Raw genomic sequence first — 24,981 nt, 5'->3', positions numbered from 1 at the left:
TACTTCTTTGTGTTTTATCTTCTTAACTGATTTCTTTTAGAATTATTTTTTAATTAGGCATTCAGTAAATGGTAAACGTAGGTAGTTAAAGTAATAAATAAAAGGATACCTTTAGTTTAAAAGAGTTTTTAAAATCTTAATTGATTATATGTTCATGTATATTGTCTGAACTTCTGTTCATTTTTATTAAGCTTTTTAGAGTTAATGTCAGTGACTTGTCACTATGAAGCACTTTGAATACTTTTATTTATAGCAAATAGTCCAGTGATCAGTTTACATGTGTGAGTGCATCATCTTCATGGATAGTAAAGTTTACCCATTATTTATTCAAGAATTTTTTCTTTGAGAACTGTTGTGCTTCTGAGCTTTCCTCAGACTTCTCTTTTGTTTGTGTAACAGTATTTCCAGTGTTGGTCTCCCTAGTGATACCGGCACTGTGGTGGTTTTGGAGACACTATTTCCTTCATACTAATAATACTATAATCGTTCTTTGAATATATTTTCAAAGATGATTAATAATTAGCCAGTATAGTTAAAGAATGTGTTCAACTAGATTAGTGATAAGTAACACATATATTTCCAGTTTTGAATACAGTAAAATATATGTAATATCAAGTGTATTTAAAGGTCATTTTTTTCTTTAAATAGTAGTAAGTGATAGAGTTATTTCTTGCTGTTAGCCCAAACTTTACTGGAAATACTCAGTAACTATCATAACTATTTATTTAAATGCAACCTTTTTTGATTTTTTTAAGTTGTTTTAATTTGTTATGTCAGAATCATTTCCAAAGACAAAATACTAGCTTTTTCATAGGCTAATTGTAACATAGGCAGTTGTAACAGTTGGCAGGCTATTTCACAAGTAATTTAATAGTAGTAAAGCATCTCAGTTTTCAGTGATAGGCCTTTAACAAATAATTGCAAATGAATTCCAGGTAGTATCTGTGATGTTATTGTCACACATTTATGTAGACATACTTTCTCGAATGGGAAAGCAGTGGCAGAATAGTCCCAAGACAGTAACAGAAAAGAAGTGGGTTGTGGGGGGAGGTTAAACACTTTGCTCCCTGGAACTTGGATTGAGAATGTCTATATAAATTAGATGAATAATCAGCCTTCAAAATGGTATTCATCTTTGCAAGGGGACTAGTCCTGACTGGATATTAGCTTAATTTTTTCAAATCATCAAAAGAAATCCTTAAAATATTTTATTTCTTACATTGGCTATTAATAAATTTGAGGTTTTTTTTCCTTTAATAGAATTTGGTATCTTTATTTTTGTCAAATTACTAAATGAATAGTTAACATTAAAAGTAAAAGTTAATTACAGTGATTTTAGAAAAGAGTTACAGGAACTTACTATTTCTAACTTGAAATTCTGATAAGGAAGGTTATACATTTATTGTGTAAAATCTGGAAGGACAAAGAAAAGAGGCAGTTTTTATCCCACCATTAAGAAACCACAGTATGGATTTTGTTTCACTTCTATTTTAAAATTCAAAACAAAGCAGGAAGTAAATTTGGATCTTGCTATATGTGTAATCTTGAATCTTTTTTCTTCTCAGAGTTGAGCATTTATCCATGTTATTTTTTTGTTTATGAAAGTACAAAATTTAATTGCTGTAGATTCCATCATACATATAGATGTACTGTAATTTAACTCTATTGGCATACCTTCCAGGTGTGTTTAACCTTTGCATATAAATTTTTGGATACCTCAGTTGCGTAAAATAAAGCTGTCTATGAACGATCAAGCCCTATAGTTTTTTAACAAATATTTTAAAATAAAAGTACTCATCAGCAAATTTTCTGTTGATACAAATAGGTGTGAAATTCTAATTTTGTGTTCTCAGAGTAGTTGTCTTTTTCATTTATTTACAACTATTTGATTCTAATCTTTCAGGTGTCATTTTTTTCCCCCTTATTCTTCAGAGGACATTTCTCTTCTGATTACAGTCTTTTGTTTTCCAGAGTAACAGCTATCCACCAATGTCAGATCCATACATGCCTAGTTACTATGCTCCATCCATTGGATTTCCATATTCTCTTGGGGAAGCAGCATGGTCCACGGCTGGAGACCAACCTATGCCATATCTGACAACCTATGGACAAATGAGTAATGGAGAACACCATTATATACCAGATGGTGTATTTAGTCAACCTGGGGCATTAGGAAATACCCCTCCATTTCTTGGTCAACATGGATTTAACTTTTTTCCTGGTAATGCTGATTTCTCTACATGGGGGACAAGTGGATCTCAGGGACAATCAACGCAAAGTTCTGCTTATAGTAGCAGTTATGGCTATCCACCTAGTTCTCTTGGGAGAGCTATTAGTGATGGACAGGCTGGATTTGGCAATGATACTTTGAGTAAGGTGCCTGGCATTAGCAGTATTGAGCAAGGTATGACCGGACTGAAAATAGGTGGTGACCTGACAGCTGCAGTGACAAAAACTGTAGGTACAGCCTTGAGTAGCAGTGGTATGACTAGCATCGCCACCAATAGTGTGCCCCCAGTTAGCAGTGCAGCACCTAAACCAACCTCCTGGGCTGCCATTGCCAGAAAGCCCGCCAAACCTCAACCGAAACTTAAACCCAAGGGCAATGTGGGAATTGGGGGCTCTGCCGTGCCACCGCCTCCTATAAAACACAACATGAATATTGGAACTTGGGATGAAAAGGGGTCAGTGGTAAAGGCTCCACCAACCCAACCAGTTCTGCCTCCTCAAACTATAATCCAACAGCCTCAGCCATTAATTCAGCCACCACCACTGGTGCAAAGCCAACTGCCTCAGCAGCAGCCTCAGCCGCCGCAGCCACCACAGCAGCCAGGACCTCAGCCGCAGGCCCAGCCTCACCAAGTGCAGCCCCCGCAGCAGCAACTGCAGAACCGCTGGGTGGCCCCTCGGAACAGGGGTGCTGGCTTCAATCAGAACAATGGAGTGGGCAGTGAAAACTTTGGTTTAGGTGTGGTTCCTGTCAGTGCTTCGCCTTCTAGTGTGGAAGTGCATCCAGTGCTGGAAAAGCTAAAGGCCATAAACAACTATAATCCCAAAGACTTTGACTGGAACCTGAAGAATGGACGTGTGTTTATAATTAAAAGCTATTCTGAGGATGACATACACCGTTCCATTAAGTACTCTATCTGGTGTAGTACTGAGCATGGTAATAAGCGTTTGGATGCAGCTTACCGTTCCCTGAATGGGAAAGGCCCACTCTATTTACTCTTCAGTGTGAATGGCAGTGGACATTTTTGTGGAGTGGCTGAAATGAAGTCTGTTGTGGACTATAATGCATATGCTGGTGTCTGGTCTCAGGATAAGTGGAAGGGCAAATTTGAAGTTAAATGGATCTTTGTCAAAGATGTTCCTAATAACCAGTTACGGCATATTCGCTTAGAAAATAATGACAACAAACCAGTTACCAATTCAAGGGACACTCAAGAGGTACCCCTAGAAAAAGCTAAGCAAGTGCTTAAAATAATTGCTACTTTCAAGCATACCACCTCAATCTTTGATGACTTTGCACATTATGAAAAGCGTCAAGAGGAGGAGGAAGCCATGCGTAGGGTAAGAGTATAGTAATTTTTTCTGGGGTGTGCATGGATGGGTATGCTCTAATGCCTTTTAATTGTACTTTCTGAATTCAAGAACTTTTAGTCTGAAGGAAACCACCCACTTAGTTTACGAAACAATTCTACAGACACCCTTGATGGCCTCTGATGCCATGTTTGAATCATTTCCTCTTCCTTCCCTAAGGTTGCCCTTCCTCTGAATTTGCCAGTTCTGCATACTCCTCAGGTGATAAAGGTTGCTCAGTCTTGTTCATCAAAGTTTAATGAGTTCTACATTTATAATTAAGTACACTTAGGCACTCCAATCACCATCACTAATCTGCAACATTAATTTTATGGGAAAATGTCTTAGGAGTTTGAAACAGCTTATAAATAAATGCTTGAATATTATCCATTTTGTATTTGTGAGAAATAAAATAGATTTTTTTCTCTTGAAACTCCTGAAGCATTTTTGTAATTTGTACACTTAAAGCACTTGTACAAAATAGAGTAAAGCTTTGACTTTAGGAAGGCAGCTTAGAATTGGGAAGACATGGGTTTTAGATTTAGACTCTGCAGAATTTGATTTCTAATTGTTATTTACTCTCTCTGACACTCTAAGGGAAAACTTTCTCTGAGGTTACACACTGCTAGGCTTGCATCACATCTGCCAATATTTGATTACAGGTCACAAAGAGCAAGAAAGGCTGGGGAACGTTTCCTGTTCCAAACTAAAAAAGAAAATTGGGAGTCCTGTTTTTAGGAGGAGAAGAGAGACTGAATGGTGTAGGCAGCTAGCAGATTTTTCCATAGACAATATATTCACGTTTCTTTTCAAATGAAGCAGAGATTAAGTTAGAAGCCTCTTCAGTAATTTAGGTTGGTTACTATGGAAAGCTCCTATGTAAAAATTAAGATAAAGCAGAAGCTTAACTATGTAAAACATCAGTGATTCATTTGTGTTTGAACTGTGTCTTGTGGCTTTTTGGTTTGTGCAGAAGAGGGAACTGTTTCAACTAACATTCCTCACTGGTGAATAATGTTGAAATGACCCCAGAGCAGTAGTTTCCAAACCTTAAGGCACAGAAATATTAAATGCGGTGCTTCTTGGAAATGCACCCCAGAAATGTTATATATTTGATAAGGGACTTGGTGGGGTACATTTTTCAGAAGCACCACAGGTGATTTTGGTGCTAGTGGTGATGTACTGCTTTTGAATAATAAGATGCCTGTTTAAGGTTCTGCTCAACTATTTAAATGGATTGCTGAATGCAGTTGTTTTCTTCCAGTTAAATGTGGGAAGTTAGGGAAGAAGGGGACTCTAAAGCTTAGCTTCTGAGTTTTTGAGATCAGCAGCTGAGTAAATACTCTTATTGTAACTGTCATTACAAATAGTGGCTCAGGAAAAATGATTTGAGGTGTGAAAGGTGGGATGAAGGTGAAGATTTTGTTGTAAGATACCTTTGAGAAATACAGACAGTGAAATCTCTGATGAGGCAATTAGGTGTGGGAATCACAGAGTTGGGGAGTTTTGTTCTTAAACAGTTGGAATCCACAGAAATGGGATGGGATTACTTTTGGTGAAATGATATATGGCAAGGAAATATTTATCAATTTCTATGTCTACCACAGTGAAGGGGAGATCATCCTTGTGAGTCTTTCCACTGTTAACCTGCAAATAAAGAGCCACAATGAGAGGCAAATGAGCATTTATTTGGAATCAGAATTGCAATATGGGAGCACAGATTCAGGTAGAAATCCTTAAAGTGTTCCACTTGTAGGGTGAAAGCAAGGGGTTTTATGAGGAAAATTTAATGAGTTGAAGAAAAGAAAAGCTAAGCTACTCTGGTTATATAGTAATTGACTTATTAATTTTATCTTCAGAAAGTCCACAGCCATCAGTCTTGTGATCAGGATGTCTGCTCTTGTGCTGACTTCTCAAGCAGTGGCTTAAAACAATTGCCATTTTGCCCAGTTCAAACAAAGATGGGTTAAGGCAATTTCTCTGCCATGGGTCAGTTTCACGACACATTTCCTCCCTACCCAGTCTGAAAATGCAGTCCTAATTTAGTTTTATATAATTGTCTCAGGAATTGTTTATGACAGTTGCATATTATCTTATAATTACATATACAACAGTGACTTAAATTTTATAGTTAAAAAATTTTTAATTTTACATTTAAATTGTTTCATGATTTACTTCTAGTCTTTTCATAGTATGTCTACCTTACCTTTGATAATGTTTACTTTGAATCTTCTTTATTTTTTTTTAGGAAGAGTAATTTGATAATATGTTTAATTAAGCCCTTCTAGATGCAAAAAATGTGTCTTTGGCCATGATAGGTGAACAACTGTTTACTTGGATATAGAATTCTTGGGTCACAGTCTTTGATATTTTGGTTTATAGTTTTATATTTACATTATGTTATTTACAGTTTTATATTATGGAGAGGTCTGAAGCCAGCCTAAATCTTTTTTCTTTGGAAATAACTGTTTCTGTCTGTGCACAAAAGATTATTGCAATATTAACATGTAGAATGTGTACAATATTAGAGTTTTCTAATTTTCCTTAGTACTTTATCTGTATGCCAACTTTTTATTTTTATTTTCCTTTTTCTTGTAATGTCAAAAAATATATACTTGTCTTTGAGTGCCATTAGTCCTTATTTCTAGTATTTTCCTCTGTATTTGGAGTCTTCTGTGTCATTGGTTTGGTTTGCTTTGTGTTAATTCTGATTTGTGATGTTCTGAATTCTTCAGTGACAAGTTTTAGTTTGCTCATATCATCACATTTTGATCTCCTTTACATCTGTTGATTTTTTTCTTATCTGAATTTCTTGATCCAGAGTTCATCTTGATTTTATTGAGCACAAAGATGACTGTTTAAAGCTTATTTCTGCTTCCTCTTTAGTTTGTATTTAGAAACGTCTTCCTCTTCCATATCCTTTCCAACTTGTTTCTTTTTTTTAAAATTTACATGCAGTAAAACAGTAAATTCTCTTTTGCTGACTCTTTGTAACTAACTAGCACTCTCTTCCCCCATTCTTCTAATTCACTGGTCTGTTCTCTGTCGTCATAACGCATTTTCCATAAAGTCATATAAATAAAACTACACAGTGTATAATCTTTGGAGATTATGTATGTTGTTTGATATATATCAGTACTTTGTTCCTTTTAATTACTCACACCATTTCACTATATGAATTTACCACAATTTATCTCTTCCTTCTTTGAGAGACATTTGGGTTGTTTACAGTTATGGAGATTGTAAATAAAGGTGCATATCCTATAAATTCATGTACATATCCTTTCTTAAACATTTTGTAAAAATCATATGTTTAAATTAACTTCTTTGGTATGTACAGTGCTGTGAATTATAATACACTCATAGGTTTGTGTAACCACCACCACCATCAGGATACAGAATAGTTCATCATCCCCAGAAAACTGCCCTGTACCAAATACAAAGCAGAAGTACTTTGTATCTATATACTTCCTCCATGTCTAACCTCTGGCAGCTGTGATCTGAACTCATAGTTTTGTTAGTATTCTGTTTTGTGAATAAATTTCTCAAGACTTGTTTTGGCTTTCTTCTTTCATCCTTGAACGAGGAAGAGAATTCAGGTTAGGTATTTGCTCCAAAATAGGTTTTTGCTTTTGTCTTTTTCCCTCTTCCCTTTAATTTTTGGTGTTAGTTGCATATTTTCATCCATTTCAGACGTGGAGATGAGATTGATGATGTAAGTTTACCAGTTAAATGATTCATCAGCCTGTGAAGTGTAAGAAGGGGGAGCCAGTACAATGGCTATGCTAGGACATTAATTTTGACTGCAGCTTGAGTTTGAAGCCATGTCAGGGAAGAGATTTTCCTGCTTACTCACTCTTTAGTATTTGGGGTATCATCTGTCTTTGCCCAGTTTTCTTTCTGGTGTTGTTACCCCTTGTCCAGAAAGAACTTGGAGATTTTCATTTGTAGATTTTCTCTTTAATAGGCTTGTTTTTACATTTTGGCTTTAGAGCATAATTGCTTTTAAGTACTCTTGGCATTCCAGTGATGAAGGATGTGCTCCCTATCCTATGTTATCCTTGGCTCCGTGAAAAAGGACAAATTAGTGATGTTTTCCTAGAATTTCCTTTTCTTAACATTTTTTTCTTTTTTTAATTAAAAGAGTTACAAGTGATTTAGTGTTCTCTTTTAAAATGATACCATTGGTCTTGTATGTAGCTGAAATTCCTCAAAAGCTTTCGATATGTGGTGGTCATTTTTCCAGGTGCATATCCTTCAGACATTGGGTAAAGCAGGGTTTCTTAAGGCACAAAACAGCACTACTTATAAAATAAATGATTGATAAAATTTGACCAGATTAACATCTATTTATTATAAGGCACTTTAAAGAAAGTAAAAAGACATGCTAGGAACTGGGAGAAATTGGGACACACTGACCAAAGATTAATATCAAGAATATATAAGGACTCCTTGGAATCAGTTTAAGAAAAAGTTAAATCCAGTAGAAAAATAGGTGGAATATATGAATAGTCATTGCACAAGAGAGGAAACAAATATGTATGTATAAAGTACATAAAAACTTATTTAGTCTTATAATTAGGGAAATACAAATCAAGACTTTTCTACCCATTTGTTTGGCAAAACTAAGAAATTTAATAGTATTGAGCATTGGAGAGACTATAGATCAACAAAAGCTGTTATAATTGTGGATTCATTAAATTGATACAGTGGGGAAGCATTTTTCCTTTTCTTAGAAAGCCAAACATTTTTATATACATTGTAATTAAGCAGTTCTTCCCTAGGATATATACCTAAGAAAAACTTCCCAAATACCCCAGAAGACACAAGAATGTCCTTAGGAGCACAGTTGATAATAGAAAACAAACACTTGGAACAACTCAAATATCCAACGGCAGGAAAATGGCCAGAATACATAGGTGCTGTAATAATACAGTGGAGTGATTGGCCTACAGCTATATGCAGCATTATGAGTGAATCTTTTTTCTTAATCTTTATATTTGGAAATAATTTAAGTTTATTTGGAAGAATAAGAATAGTACATAGAATGCTCATATGCCTTTTATCCAGGTTGACCGATTAACATTGTTCCCTGCTTGCTTTATGATTTTTTGAACAATTTGAGAGTAAGGTCCATACGTCATGGCTCTTTACCTCAAAAAAGTAAAGTGTGTATTTTCTAAGAATAAGAATATTCTCTTAACAACCACAGTATTCTTGTCAGTTGATCCAGAGTGTCCTTTAAGCCTTTTTATCTTTTTTCCAGTTTATGATCTGTGCCATGATCAGGTAAAGGACCTAGTAGCCAAAACAGTTTTCAATAATAATAATAATTTTAGAAGGCTTATACTAACCTGACTTCAAATCTTTGTCTTTTCCAGCTTTGGGAAGATTTTTTCTTATGCTTTATAATAGGTTTTTGTAGTTTAAAATTTTACATTTGGGTCTGGGTCTGTGGTTACAACACTCTTTTCTTTCTGTGTTCATGTTTTTCTTTAATTTCTTGAACCTGCTTGTAATAGCATACAAGGGCTTTAAAAGGCTAATTCCATCTTGTCATTGCTAGGTCTTTTTTATTACTAATTTTTTTTTTCTTTTGTTATTTTGACCTTCCAGGAATTCCCCAGTTTCCCTTGGCAGCAAAGCACCCTGTGGGGGAGCCAACCAGCATATACTGTCTGGCTCTATAAAACTTAAGAGTCCAGGCTCTCTGAGTGAAAGGGTATTGTGAAATTTATAGCCTCAGGAGAAATGCATGCCAGTTATTGTAATATTTTTCTAGTTCTTCCATTCTTGGGTTTGAACAGATAATCTGATATAATATTGGTATTTTTTTAATTAAAATCAACCTTGATGACAGACAGTCAAGACAAATCCACTAAAATAGTTCATTCAGGGAGCAGACAATAAAATATAAAACAAAATTTGATATGTTGTTTAGATGTTGTTAGGGAGTATTCATAAGTAAAAGTAAAAGAAAACCAGAAAATGTTCTTGGAAAAGAGAAAATGATTGTCAAAATTAAAAAATCCATGAGCAAACAAGAGTAATAAAATGTTCATGCTTTAGATCCAGTTGATGATCTGGAATTAAAGAAATTTCCAAATGAGCAATAGAGATGAAAAACAGAAATGATAAAAGATGTGATAAAAGAGAGGAGGCCGACTATCTCTCTAATGGAAAAGACAAAGGAAAGAATAAATAAAGAAAAATTTCCGAAGCTGAAAGAGTAACAAGGATTGGGCTTACAGAATAACATCAGGATTATATAAAATTGAAAAGAAAGGAAAAGAAAAGGAAAAAAATAATAAAAGACAGAATAGAAAATTTTAAGCTTCCTGAGCAAAAGATGAATTACCTACAAAGGAAGGGGAATCAGACTATCAGAATTCTCTCATCTACAATTCTGGGTACTGGTATGTAAAATTATTTCAGAGTAGAATGGAATGGGATATAGAATTATGTTCTTAAAGATGATTGTTGAATTATATCAGTGAAGGGGAGTGCAAAATAAATATTTCAGGTGCACAAGAGCTTAGCTGCATATCCTTCATGAGGAAGTTATTTCAGCAGGATGAAAAAGAAATTCAAGAAAGATAATACCGTCTGCTAGCCGGTTATACTAGAACATATATCTCTCAACATGGACTCATGCATTTTGAGTCAGACAGGTCTTCATTGTATGTAATGTATCTCAGGACTATAAGCATCTGTCCACTCTGTTAGTGGCACTGTAGTCTTTGAAGCCTGACAAATGAAATCAGCCCTTAGTGGGGAACCACTGACCTTGGAGAAGTGAAGGAAGCTAAAAAGAAAACATAAAATGTCTAATGATCTTTGCTGTCATTGGAACATAAACTCTTTGTGACCAGGACTTGATTTGTTCTCTGCTGAATTCCTAGTACCTAATGACTTGGCACATAGTAAGTAGATGTTTAGTAAACATTTGTTAAATGAGTAAATGCTTTGAAGAGTTTCTTTTTAGAAAGTTTGAATGTCATAGAATTTTTCTTTAAATTAATTACTGTACTTCAGGAACTGTGTACTCAATCAAGTTACATAATGCTGCCTATTGGTTTTTCCATTTGTAGAAATGGACAATAGTATATAAAGATTCAATTATAGTTAGAACAAAATGTTGTAAGATGGAGTGGGAGGGTAAGATTTGAGGAAAGGTAAATAAATACGTTATTTTTCTCATTTGTCTGAAGATAAAGGATAATTGTTAAAAGATGATATGAAGCAGTTGTGCCGAAACATATTATTTGAAGTCATAAGGACAATCAGTAGAACTAAAAATAGTGTGGCTTCTTAGTGGAGGTAGGGGAAAGAAAAGGAGAATACAGCATTCACTGTATTAAATTACTCTTTATACTATATCCACTGGAAATTGATAGTGTCTCATTTGATAAAGTAGGACATTTATGTATCAGTTTGCTACTTAAAGTTACAACTCATAAAGGAACTTAAAGTAGAAAGAGCTAGAAGAGGGTAGGGGAGCTTTACTTTTTACTTTAACTTGCTGTTTGTATTCTCATGACAAAGCTAGTTTAATTGGAAAATAAAAGAATGTTCAGTGTATATTTGTCCAATATAAATTCAAGTAATCTACACAATTTATTTTTGACTACTTAGACAATGCTTTCATTGAAATTGTACTTTTGTTGTACTGAACGCAAGTCATTTAGATCCTAGTGTATTCTTTTATTTTTATAAATCCTTATTGATCAGGAAACATAACTGAGGTGAGCTTTTGGTTCAGTGACTCTCAATTCCATATAGGAATAATTAGTTTTCAAATCCCTGTAATTAGTTTTGGCCCAGAATGTATCACATTAATACCATGAACTTTTATATTGAATTATCTGATTAATATAAAACATGGAGTGATATTTTGAGTAGTCAAATGATTCTGTTCTAAATGCAGTAATACTTTATCCTAGAGTTGGTAAATATTCTTTGCTTCCATACGTGGGAAACGAGGTGTTTCAGTTACCGTCTTTATAATAGTGATTTGTTTTTTTTCCTCAGACTAATTTTGTTATTCCATAGGAGAGTTAAAAGGAGGCTGTGTTATATTCCAGTGCTGATAAAGAATTTTACGAATTTTCAGTAAATGAACTACTATAGTTTTATCCAGGTACTTATAAGTCTTGGGGAGATATTTCTGTATCTATTATGTTATGAACAGTCATTATTAAATTGAATGTATTTCAATTATTTTTCTTCAGCAGGAAGTACATAATTAATAATTACTTAAGGAACATTTATATTTAACTTCCAGTGAATATGAAAAAAATTCAGGAAGTAACTTAAATTGTTCAATTATATTTTAATAGTTTATTTTAGAAGTTTGATGTGTAATTTCTTAATTTAGAAATTTACTGACTATATTGCACTTTAATTTCTGAATAAAACTGACTACAGTCTCTTGGCAGAAAACTTTGAATTTATTGAATTGATTTACTTACTGAATATTAAATTCTGCTGCACACATCTTATATTCTAGTCAGCCTAGTCTAGTAGCACTTTATGTTCTTTTATGGACTATGTTCCCTTATTCTTTCAACAGATAAATATTAAAGGTTACCAGTAAGCGATTAAAGATGATAGCCCTTCATAGAACTCAATCTTGGAGAGAGTGTTTCTCTCAATGACATTTTATAGTTTTCAGTGTTGAGGCATGCACGTCTTTTGCTGAATTTATTGCTAAGTGTTTTATATTTTTTAATGCTATTGTAAATGTAATTGCATTTTCAGATTTACTTCCCAGTTGTCTGCTGCTAGTTTATAGAAATGGCCTGTATGCTTGACCTTGCTAAAATTCACTTTTATTAGTTCAAGTAGTTCTAACAGTACATCCTGAGGATTTTTTGCTTTTAGACATTTGTCACGTTGTCTACAAATAAAGATCATTTTATTTCTTTTAGATCTTTAGGCTTCTTTTTTCTTGGATTATATTTTTAATCTAGTATTATTTAAACATGAAATTAAGAACTCTAAAACCCAAATAAGACAACATATAAACAAAAAAGTTAGTTTAGTATGGTATGGTGATGTTATTTTGCTGAAACGAAATCACAGCTCAAAACATGAATTAGTCCAAATTCTTAGAATCGTATTTTTAACTCTCATTTGGACCACTTAAAACTAACACGGTTATGACTCTTCTCCACCATTTTTCAGTATTTGAACTTATTCCTAATTCTTCAGTTTTATAGTACACTTTGAGGTTTTTTGATCTTTGGTGATGAATAGCTTATTGACTACATCTATTCTTTTCTGAAACCTGAAATAATTCTTAATTGTATAAACACATATTTAGGCACTGGAGTTTTTTAAAGCAGTTCTTTATTGTATTGTAGCCATGCAGAGATTCAAATGTTAGTGTCTCACTTCAATGGAAACAGGAAAACTCACAGTTGACTTCCAAAAACAACCTCCAAAGCAAAATCATTGTTCCTTCCCTTTGATTTCTTGATTTTGAATTCTTTTACAGTGCAGAATTGGTCTATTTCCTTTACATTCTCTTTCTTTTGTTCTTTTAATGCAAAAGGATCCATCATGTTGTTGGACAGTGCATGTCAGTTATCTCAGCATTAAAGCACTTTAATGGCTTTGGACAAATGTACAGTCTTTTGAACAGCTGGGGTTTTATCCATCTGTTACTGCCCTTGTTCTACTTTTTAGCATGAATTTTTCCAGTCCTGTAAGCCAATCTGTGTAGATTTCATTCATGGTACATCATTAATTTTCCTGAAAAATTGAATATATTATATATTTTAACTTCAGCCATTGTACATCTATAAACTTTGCCTGTTCTTAAAACATGCATACCATTCATTTTTTAAATTTAAAAATAGAGTTTGATACTTAACATGGTTTTACTTTGGAGCAGAATTTAAGTAAAGTAACATTTTAAACCTCATAAACAATACAAAGAAGCATTAAAATGAGAATTCCCTATAGAACATATATGTGATACATATTTCTGCTGCAATGTGATGTTGGGGAGTTGTGTTTTTCTAACTTTATTATGATTTTTTGAAACTATTTTGAAATTCCTTTAGGTTTTAGATAATACAGGGAGTTTCTGTATGTCCTTTATTTAGTTGTTCCTAATATTGACATGTTACATAATCATAGCACATTTATTCAAACTAAGAAATAACATTGGTACAACATGTTAACTAAACAGACTTTTTTCCGGATTTCCCCACTTTTCCCACCAAAGTATTTTTCTGTTCAAAATCTAGAACATCAGCTTTGTGTTTAGTTGTCATGTCTCCTTAATCTCCTCCCAGCTATGATAGTTTCTCTGTCTTTCCTTGTCTCTCTCATGGCTAACTAAATTGGTGTTTTGTAAGGTATCTCAGTGTCTATCTGATTACTGAGGTTATGGGAAGAATACCATATAAGTGATGTGTCCTCTTCATCTGACCATAACTTATTCTGGTCCTATTAACTTGGATTACTTGGTTAAGGTTGTATCTGCTAGGTTTTCCCCTTTATTACTTCTCTATTCTTAGAAGCAAGTTAGTATGTCCAGCCCACACTCTAGAGGAGGAAAATCAAGTCCCACCCCAAACGAGGAGGAACACTAAAATATTTGTGGAATTTTTTGTTATTTAGTTGTTATTTATTTAACTCTTCAGTTCTTCCTGCTTCTAGAATATTCATTTTGTCTTGGATCTATGCTCCAGTTTTCTGATATTTTTCTGTGTAATTTGTAGCTCTTTTTTTTCTGCTCTGTAATTCGAAATAGTTCTTGGACATAATATTCTACTTTCCAAATGAAGCAGTGACTGTTTCCCTCTTTAATTCATCTGCTGACATTTTCAGTTTGCAAATCAGGTTTCTAAGCTAGAAAAAGGGTTTTTATCTTTGTTGCATTTGGATCTCATCTGCCTGCTTGCTTGCTTTTTCTCTTTTTTTTTCTCCCCCTGCAGGTGATCACTGTCTCTTTTCAGCAGTTCTGTTGTGTTGTACTGTGTCCTGAGTAGTTTATCTTGATTTTCTTTCTGGATGATGTGGCTTCTTAGATACGTAGTTACTTTTCCCTCATGGCTCATTTGGACTCAGGTCTCATTACTGAAATATTACTAATGGTGTTAAGCCTACATATTATTAAAAGGAAATAAGTCATTAACCTGCAATGTTGAGGGCAAGCTGTTGGCTCCTCTGAGGACACTGAAAAATAATTTTGTTTTCCATCTCATCCCCAGGTAAGGAAGTCTTAACTCTGTTCAGCTCAGTCAAAAACACATGGGTTGGCAAGTAAACTTTCTCCTGGAATTAATCTCCACAGGCCAGGTTCTGGGTCTTGGCCTTAGAATCCTGTGTTGGTGTCCAGAGACTTGGCTCACCTCAAGGTAGTGAAGAAGCCCTATAACAGAGACTTAAAGCCCTCAAATCTCAATCTGCCTGGTTGAACCCTCCTGACTGTATTAATGGAAAAGGGATGTGGAGGGATATCTCTGCAAAAATTTTTTTGAATTGTCAGTCATTGTTAGAATTAAAAATTGAGTTCTCTGAATCATTTTGGAAAGTTTGTATCCTAAAGAGTGTACAGGAGATCTCAAGTTCCTTCTTTGGAACTATCACTAGACTCCTTTACTGTAATTCAGGTTTCCTTTCCCTCTCTGTTACTTATCAGCAGCACACTAGTACATGTAATTTTGATGTCAGCTGTGTAATATGTACTTCATTTTAGAACAGAACAAGTTAGTGGTATCACCGATACCTCATTATTTCTTAATCTCCTATTTCTAGTGGTCTCTGGCTGATGGTGGGCCCATAGGTATCTTACTGTATTCAGATATTTAATATTAACAATTTCAGGTACAGTTCTAGACCTTGTTAATGTAAGTGTGGGATATTTTTGTTTTGATTTTTTGTCTTTAAGCAGAGGTATGGACCATAAACTTCAGGAGGACTTGAGTTTTTTGACAGATGTTTACCATGCTAAGAACTTAAAAATCTATATATCCATCCTGGACCTTTTATCTCCAGATTCCAGGAGTTTTTTTGACATCTTAGTTGTTCAAAAAACATCTTAATTCAATTATATTAAAATTTCATTGCCTGCCGCAGACTTTCTCCATCTTTGTAGAGGGCACCAGTGCCCTTCCAGTTGTATAGGCCAATAATATTGGAGTCATTCCAGATACTTACCTTTCTCACCCCATCTCTAATCCAATCTATCAGGAAGTCTTGTTGGCTCTCCTTTGAAAACATATCCCAAATCCAAACACTTTTCACTAGCTCTCCTTGTTACACCCCCATATAAGAGCAATTATTTTGGTGGATTATTACTGTGCTCTTCTTAGTTGCCTTCCTGTTCCCACTTCTGCTTCTCTACACTCTTGTTACCAGCAAAACAGCCCTTAAGAGTTCCTTCGTTATTGGTGAGACTGGACTCTTAGGTTTCTCTTGCTTTTCTTGACAATGTTAATATCAAAGTGTTAGTAATCTCAAAAGAATCCCTCTTTTTCTAGTCTCTGGAACAGTTGGTGTGAGTTTAGAATGATCACTTCTAGGAGAATTAATCAGATGCACCTCTAAAATCACTGTGAGCCTTGTGGTTTTTTGTTTGAGGTAGATTTTTAATTGTTGATTAAAGTTATCTAGTTATAAGTCTCTTGAGTTTGGTAAATTGTATGTGGTCAATTGTATTTTGGAAGTTGTCTGTTTTGTCTTAGGCTCTTTGGCATGTTGGCATATTGACAGTAGTGGTTTTTTTTTTTTTTACCCAAGTCTTTATGATATTGTTTATGCTTCATTTCTCTTTGAATTTTTCCAGAGATTTATATATTGTTAGATTACCCTCCCTTTTTCCCCCCAGAACACAACCTCTAAACTTTTGTTCTTTGGTTTTGTTTTCTGTTTCATCACGTCCTCTGCTGTAACATTCCTTCTCCTTTTGGGGGCTTACTGTTAGTCATTTGCTGACGCACTGACAGAGCTGAATGATGAGTTGTTCACTTTTCAGCTTTTCTATTTTTAATTCTGCACAGGTACATTTCTAATTTGAGGGGAGGGGCTTTAGACTGAGCATTTTTGTTATTACACTGGTGAAAAAATTTCCAAATATCCATTGTGATTTTTCGGGGAATACTTAAAGAAGTGTCCTTCAGAATTTCCTAATGTAGTAGTAAGGTTTTTGTTGTTATCTGTTTGTTTTGCTTATAAAATTGATATCAGAAAATGTGATCTGTATGATAGGACTCTTTGATATCTATTTTAGAGATTTGCTTTCTGGTCTAGCATATAGTCAGTTTTTGTGGTGGTTCAGTTTTGACCCTGTAATTATTTGGCTCCGTTCTATACACTCTTTTTTTTTTTACAAGTTGACTGTATATTATTTCCTCCTCTGAAAAATATACATCATACAGAAATATATAAAGATAGAATAAAAATTATATGCTTTACATGTCATTTAAAGTCTTTTTTAAACATTTAAAAAGATTTTTTATTAACGTATGATTGATACACACTCTTATGAAGGTTTCACGTGACAAAACAATGTGGTTAATACATTTACCCATATTATCAAGTCCCCACCCCTACCCCAATGCAGTCACTGTCCATCAGTGCAGCAAGTTGCCAGAGATCCACTATGTCCCTTCTCTGTGATACACTGTTCTCCCATGATCCCCCACACCATATGTACTAAAAATAATACCAGATGGGTCTTGTTTTTTATCCATTCAGTAACTCTGTGTCTTTTGATTGGTGCATTCAGACCATTTACATTTAGGGTGATTATTGATAGGCATACACTTATTGCCATTGCAGGCTTTAGATTCGTGGTTAACAAAGGTTCCAGGTTAATTTCCTTACTATCTGAGAGTCTAACTTAACTCGCTTAATATGCTGTTACAAACACAATCTAAAGGTTCTTTTCTTTTCCTTCTCCTTTTTCTTCCTCCTCCATTCTTTGTATATTAAGTATCATTCTGTATTCTTTGTTTGTCCCTTGATTGACTTTGGGGATAGTTAATCTAATTTTGCATTTTCTTAGTAATTAGCTGTTCTATTTTCTTTTCTGTGGTTTTATTTCCTCTGGTGACAGCTATTAAACCTTAGGAACACTTCCATCTATAGCAGTCCCTCCGAAATAGATCGTAGAGATGGTTTGTGGGAGGTAAATTCTCTCAGCTTTTGCTTATCTAGAAATTGCTTTATCCCTCCTTCAAATTTAAATGATAATCTTGCCAGATAAAGTAATCTTGGTTCCAGGCCCTTCTGCTTCATGGCATTAAATACATCATGCCACTCCCTTCTGGCCTGTAAGGTTTCTGCTGAGAAGTCTGATGATAGCCTGATGGGCTTTCCTTTGTATGTGATCTTTTTTCTCTCTCTGGATGCTTTATTAGTCTGTCCTTATCCTTGATCTTTGCCAGTTTAATTACTATATGTCTTGGTGTTGTCTTCCTTGGGTCCCTTGTGTTGGGAGGTCTGTGCACCTCCATGGCCTGAGAGACTATCTCCTTCCCCAGATGGGGGAAGTTTTCAGCAACTACTTCCTCAAAGACACTTTCTATCCCTTTCTCTCTCTCTTCTTCTGGTTTCCCTATCATGCCAATATTGTTCCGTTTGGACTGGTCACACAGTTCTCTCAATATTCTTTCATTCTTAGAGATCCTTTTTTCTCTCTGTGCCTCAGCTTCTTTGTATTCCTCTTCTCTAGTTTCTATTTCATTTATTGTCTCCTCCACTGTATCCAACCTGCTTTTAATACCCTCCATCATGCTCTTCAGCTATTGGATCTCTGACCTGAATTCATTCCTGAGTTCTTGGATATCTTTCCGTACCTCCATTAGCATGTTGATGATTTTTATTTTGAACTCCCTTTCAGGAAGAGTCGTAAGGTCCATGTCATGTAAATTTTTCTCTGGAGTTATATTAATTTTACTCTGGACCAGGTTTCTTTGGCATTTCATGTTTGTATATGGCGCCCTCTAGTGTCCAGAAGCTCTACTCTGGAGCTGCTCAGCCCCTGAAGCAAGTCGGGGGTCGCAGGGGAGCAGTATTGGTGCCTGGTGGGAGGAAAGAGCTGTTCCTTGCTTTCCGGCTGCTGTGCCTGTCTCCACTGCCTGAACCAGTGGGCCGAGCACACAGGTATAAGCTTTTGTCCCAGAGCAGCTGGATATGGATCCCTGCTTTCCACAAGCAGCTGGAATCTCAGTCTCTCCAGGAATTCTGCCTCTTTTAACTTTACAACCCGGTAGTCACGCGAGTATCATGCAAGCACCATGAAATGTAGGTTGTGCTCCCAGAGCATATCTCCGGAGTCAGGTATTCAGCAGTCCCAGGCCTTCCACTCCCTCCCTCCCTCCGTTTCTCTTCTTCCCGCTGGTGAGCTGGGGTGGGGGAAGGGCTTGGGTCCTCCTGGGCCACAGCTTTGATATGTTATCCCGTTCGTTCACTGAGGTCTGCTCTTTTCTCCAGGTGTGTGCAGTCTGGCACAGTCCTCTTTCCTGTTGCTCTCTCGGGATTAGTTATGCCAACTATATTTTCTAATTATATCCAGTTTTAGGAGGAAGCCTCTGTCTCTCCTCTCATGCCACCATCTTTAATCCAATCCAGTTTTATATATTCTTATTCTCAATCTGTATTTTACTAATATGTCTGCTTTTCCAATTAGAGAACTGTATTAAATTCTCCTGCTATAATTAGAGACCTGTCAGGTTTTCTTTGCAATTCTGACAACTTTTAATAAATGTAATTATTTTTTTAGTGTAATATTACTATTGCTTATTTTAAAAATGTTACTTATTCAAAATACATTGGCCATTTTGTCTCTAATAATGGTTTTTGTTTTCAAATCCATTTCATCTAATAATCATTGTGTTTTAAATTTATTTCTTGTAAATCATGTGTAAATGATTTAAAAAAAAAAATCCAAGCTGTTACTTTGCTTTCATCAATTAACTTACTTTTTTTGATTACGTGATGTAAATGTGTATTTCTGCTGCCCTCTATTTTGTGCTTTCTAATTAATCTAGATCTTTTAAGTACTCCTCCTCCTCCACCCCACCTGCCCTTCCCTTTTCTGTCCTATCAGATTTATTTTTTTTCTCTTTTCCTTTCCACTGAGTTACAAGTTAGGTATTACATACATAGATGTAATCTATTTGTTTTATTGTATGTAATTTATATATTTATTCATATATGTAATCTGTATATTTTATTGATAAAGTGCATAGTTGATTATAGTTCAAACCAAAGAGGCATCTCTAACAAATTGAAATAACACATCTTCATTGATAACTGATCATATTCCTTAAGTTAAACCTCTTTAACTTAAATAGTGTCATATTTTTTTCTGTGAGTTTGGGGCTCTTTATGCAGTTGATGAGTTTTCTTTAGTTTTAATCCATTTAATAGGGAAGAATGATCAGTATGCTGGTATCTTTTCTTGCTTCATCTGTTATATTGTTTTATATCTGGGTAATTAAAGCAGGCTTCAAAATATTCATAGAAATCTATTTCTTTCAGCTGAGAACTAAACTTTCTGTTTAGGCTGGTTTTTTAAAAGTTTTAGGGCCTTTATAAAATTAGATTACAACTTCCTGGTACCAAAATCTTTTCTTGCCTTTTTTTTCCTTTGTATTGCTGGATTTTGTTTTGTTTATCTTTTTGAAATGTGATTAATAAGGTAGCTCTGTGTCTCTTTTCATTTTGTCATATTCCTTAATTTCATAGTATCCCACTGATACTTAAGAGTCTAGGAAATAATTTCAATTGTAATTACCATATATTAGGGCATTTATCTTACTAACTTTCTGAGTTAAATGCTGTTTTTTCAGGTTTAGGGATATATTAAAATGAAAAAGAAAGGAATTTATTAACAAAACTTAAAGGCCTCTTTGGAATTTAAAATACAGTTTTCTGATTGTGTCACAGGATGGGAAACCAATTTGACTATTGCAAAGTTTATTCATCTTTGTTATAAAACATGTATTACTCAGGCAGAAATAAAATGGGAGTATTAAAAACAAAAGGAGAGAATCTTAATAATGTGTTAAAAAACTCAAGTGGTTTTCAGAGTGTGGTCCCTGGACCAGCAGTATCTGAATGAGCTGTGAACTTGTTAGAAAGACTCAGATTTAGGTTCAGACCTTTAGGGCCCAATAGTCAATGTTTCCACAAGCCTTTCAGGTGATTCTGATGCTCAAGTTTGAGAATCACTGAGTTACACATTAAAACAAGGTGGTACAAACAAACTACATTGTGCATAGAATTGATAGGCTGCACAATGCTGGCCATAGTTTTTTTTTTCTCAAAGGACAGAAGTTTACAGGTAAATACTTGGTTAATAAACATAGTGAAGGGGTCACTCAGTTTAACTTTTGTTCAAGGGTTTCCACTTTCTTAGAACAAATTACTAATAATATGCATTAGTATTTCTTGATATGGACAGTTGTAATACACTGAATGTGAGAATATAATATGGAGGAAGTTTGAGATTGAAAGTATTTTTTGCTTAACATGGAAGTTGAACTTCAGTGCAACTTTAATGCAGTTTAATGTAGCTCTTTTCCTTTCCGTCTAACCGTACCTATTTTGCTACAGAGGCCTTTTAGTCTATTTGCTACCTCACCGTCAAAAACTCGTTGAGGGCTAGAAGGACATTATTGTAATTTTTCCACCTTAAACAAAATTGCATGGGAAAATAAGGCTGTGGAGAGGGCCTGTACTTTACTGAAGTAGGTCTTTGTGTTCGGAGGTCTGTTACCATAAAATGTTTTATTGTAATCATCCCATTGGGGGGTGTGTAGGTAATAGTAAACTATTTTTAAGTACTTACTTGAATTAATATTTGAAGAAGCTTTTATGGAGATGGTTTACATTATATGTGCATATAATTTAAATCTTTAATGATAGTATTTTGTTAAAATTCATTGTTTTGTTTTTTTTTTAGGAGAGAAATAGAAACAAACAATAACCAGATGAAGATGTCCTATTAGAATTACAACACTAATGATGTAGACTCTGGAAATGCCTAATAAGTCAAAGAAGACGTTATTAAAGTTTTTTTCTGCTTAAGGTGACATCTTTGAACTCTAACACAGAATGGACTCTTCTTGTAATGGTTTTTCATCAGCGCATCTGCCCTTATACGCTCACCAAACACACTTGAGAACTGTAACTTCGTCAAGCACTTTCTGTCCTGAAGCTTTTACCAGTATCTGCTGTCTTTTGTAATTATGCATCCTAGCTAAGGCACAGAAGACTGAATGAATGCAAGGATTCATTAACTCTTTGAATTTGTTAAATACTAACAGTTAACCATTAGAAGTGGTTCAATGATGTAAGAGTCACACTGCTTCAACTTTTTCTTTGTTGTAGTTTTTAAATTGTCGATTTTTAGCTACTTGAGAGATTAAAAGCAAAATAATCATGCCATATTTAGTCCTGGAGTTCAAGTCTAAATGTTTATGTGAAAAATTACTGTAGTAAACTTTTAATATGGCAAAGCAACCTCTTAAGCTCTATTTTAGCCAAATGAAACATAATCTGAAATTATATTAGAACATTTCCCTTGTCTTCAAACTGTTTGGTGTAACAGAATATTGATATGCAGCTTGGTGGAGTTCACCAGTTAATGCACATTCTTCTCCCCTTCCTCCCCCAATAATATGTATACTGAAAAATGTGCATTTGTCTGAGGAATTATTTTGTTTGCTACCACTTAATGAATCTCAAAATTTTGAGTAAATGTACCTCAGTCTAATCAGACTTTTTATGACCTTTATAATTACATTTAAAACCCTTAATTCCTATTTCTGGGTGTTTGCGAGCCTGATTGCTATCATGAAGTAAAATTTATTACTCTAGGTATTCACTAGCTAAATAAACATAGTTCTTGTTTAGCAAGCATATACTGTTCCTCAACTCTTTTCTCCAGCTTTTGCAGTGTCCTGGCATCCTTAAAATACTTTGAAAATATGGCCTTGATCCATGGATTAAATCAGTATCTAAGTGAATGTGTTGATGTTTTATTGATCAGATCTATATAAATGGGAATACAGCATATATCTGGGTATTCTTCTTATAGTTATCTTTTTAACATCTTATTTTTTTCATTAATTACATATCAACATTAATTTTGTAACTTGAAACAAATTGATTTTGTATAATTAAATGTGTCAAAAATCTGTATTAACTGATTTGATGGCATAAAGTTATGAAGATAATGTACTGCCCCTTATATTACTGTTCCAAAAGGAGAAAACTATGTAGGAAGATACATTAAGGGTGAAATAGCAATATAGTAGATTTGAATACCTTGATGTTTTACATTACTCCATTTATGTTTACATCATGTTTAGAAGTGTTTTCATTTACTATGGTCTTCAGTTGCTTCAGTTCAAAAATTTAGTGACAAGATCTTTGAGGCTTTCATTTATATATTTTTTTGTAGAATGTTCTCTTAAAATGAACAAATACTGTATTCTAAAGTGAAAAAAATACAGTATTTGTAGATAATTGTATTTACTTTACAGTTCTTTGGTAGTCCCAGTGTAGTTATATCAGTGTTTACTGAAGGGAACATCAATATAGTAATGGTTTATTACAAAATAAAGACTTTATTAAAGGAAAATTGCACCTATTTTACCTTTATAAAAGTAAGCCATGAAATCTTGTAACATGTCTCTTAACTATTTATAATGAAAATTGGCATTTGGGTATAGTCATCACAGCAGTGTTCTGTCCCGAGGATTATATAGGTAGGACATGTCAAGGATGACTCTTGTCACTCTGGAGGTCCTATTAGAGAAAACTAAAGGGGTGACCTTGTAGAAAGGATCTTGAGTCCTCTCTCTGAGGTTCTCTCTTTCTTGGTGCTTTATTAGCAACTCTGAATATTTTTATAAAACTAGTTACATTATAAATGGATTCAAACTTGTTCAACTTAGGTTTCTATGTAAGAAGTGTCGCAGAAACACTCAGCAAGCAGGCTTATTGCAATAGCAGACTCAGAAATGTCAGATGTAAATGAGTAGTCTGTTCATGGTAAGGAGTACATCCCAGTGCCTTTAACCTGGATTTCTAAAATTAAGTGACATGGGTGCAGCATTCCTTTTGGGGAAAAAAAAACCTTTATCTTTTCAATTGGTAATTTTTTTTCTTTCAAGTTTTCTTCAGAGCACCTACCTTCTCTTCCTCCTTGGTCTGTCAGTGTATTGCAAAATGATTTTTCCTCTAAGTGAAATTATCACAGGTTGTCTCAATAGCACAACTAACTGAATGTTTCTTAACTGTAGGGACCAAAAGGGAGAGAACCTGGGCTCTACAGAAGGAGACACGTAATCAGATGTTTGAAATTTCACAAAGTAAGACATTATTGGCCCAGTAATTACTGATTTCTTAATATTTTTCCAAGATCTGGTTTGAATGTTTATTACTAAAGTTATCTTACATGGGTATTTTATTTCGAAAGGTATTATTGTTTGTATATTTAACAGTAAGGGGGAAAAACGTAACCAAAATTAGTGTTCTTTCTCTATACCTACTGGTACTTGAAGATTCAGAAGAAACCCCAGCCTTTTTCCTAATTTCAATACTTAATTGCTCATTTTAACCTGAATGATCTTTCTAATTCAAAAACTGTGTTCTTTTTGAATACCATGCATGAAGGTTAAGCTGATGTTGAAACAGTTTGCAATAAAAAAGAATCAGCTTAAGTCATTTAATCATTTCAAGTGCATTCTGCATCCTATACAAGTTTGAGAAACTTAAGAGAATTGTGTTTTCATTAAGTTTTGCATATCTTTTGTTATGCCATGTAAATTCCCTTCTTTTTCATATGATTAAAGAAAGGTTATGATAAAATGATTAGTTCATTTACATTCACTTGTAGCAATTACATGAGAATTTGAATTTTGTCGTGTTTGGGTTTGTTCATTCCTGTGAATGATGGTACAGTTAGGTGAGATTTTCTGTTATGGTACCCAAACTCACCATTTGGTCCTCTTTAATCTTTGAGGGTTTCAATAAAAATTGTTCACTCATATCTGTGTTCTTCCCTTTTTATCTTTATAAATAGGTATTTTCTGACAGAAAACATTTTTGTCCACTAATTATGGAATTCCTCTGACATACAGTACAAGTAGAGTTGAAAGACAGACTTCTGTTACTTCTTACTGCTGTAGATTGACACTGAGCAAATCATACCATGTGTTTTAGTTGGCCATTTACATTAAGTGGGGAATTAATGAGAGGAAAACAGTTCATACTAATCTTTACCTGCTCCAGTGAGCTTATCAAATCACATGCTCTTAATACTAAAACTTGGAGCAAGAGAGCGCTCTTTTCATTTAATAGGTGTTCATAGTGGCATGATCTATCTAGTAACCCTAATACCCCATTCTTGGTACCAAAGAATGCTTT

General features: G+C 34.4%; 1 protein-coding gene across 8 annotated transcripts in view; it reads left to right on the top strand.

Annotated features, from left to right (window-relative positions):
• Positions 1–24,604, top strand: part of YTHDF3 (YTH N6-methyladenosine RNA binding protein F3) — a 38,205-nt gene extending 13,601 nt beyond the window's left edge. For all 8 annotated transcript variants that reach the window (XM_036907511.2, XM_036907509.2, XM_036907510.2 and 5 more), the window contains 2 exons: positions 1,972–3,570; positions 21,509–24,604. In XM_036907511.2, coding sequence (XP_036763406.2) covers positions 1,990–3,570; positions 21,509–21,532 — 1,605 coding nt within the window. In that variant the 5' untranslated portion in view covers positions 1,972–1,989 and the 3' untranslated portion in view covers positions 21,533–24,604. The remainder of the gene's footprint in view (positions 1–1,971; positions 3,571–21,508) is intronic.
• The last annotated feature ends 377 nt before the right edge of the window (positions 24,605–24,981 follow it).

Source organism: Manis pentadactyla, chromosome 3 (genome assembly GCF_030020395.1).
Source record: "Manis pentadactyla isolate mManPen7 chromosome 3, mManPen7.hap1, whole genome shotgun sequence".
Classification (NCBI taxonomy): domain Eukaryota; kingdom Metazoa; phylum Chordata; class Mammalia; order Pholidota; family Manidae; genus Manis; species Manis pentadactyla.
Note: the sequence above shows the minus strand (reverse complement) of the source record. Positions and strands in the feature narration are given on the sequence as shown.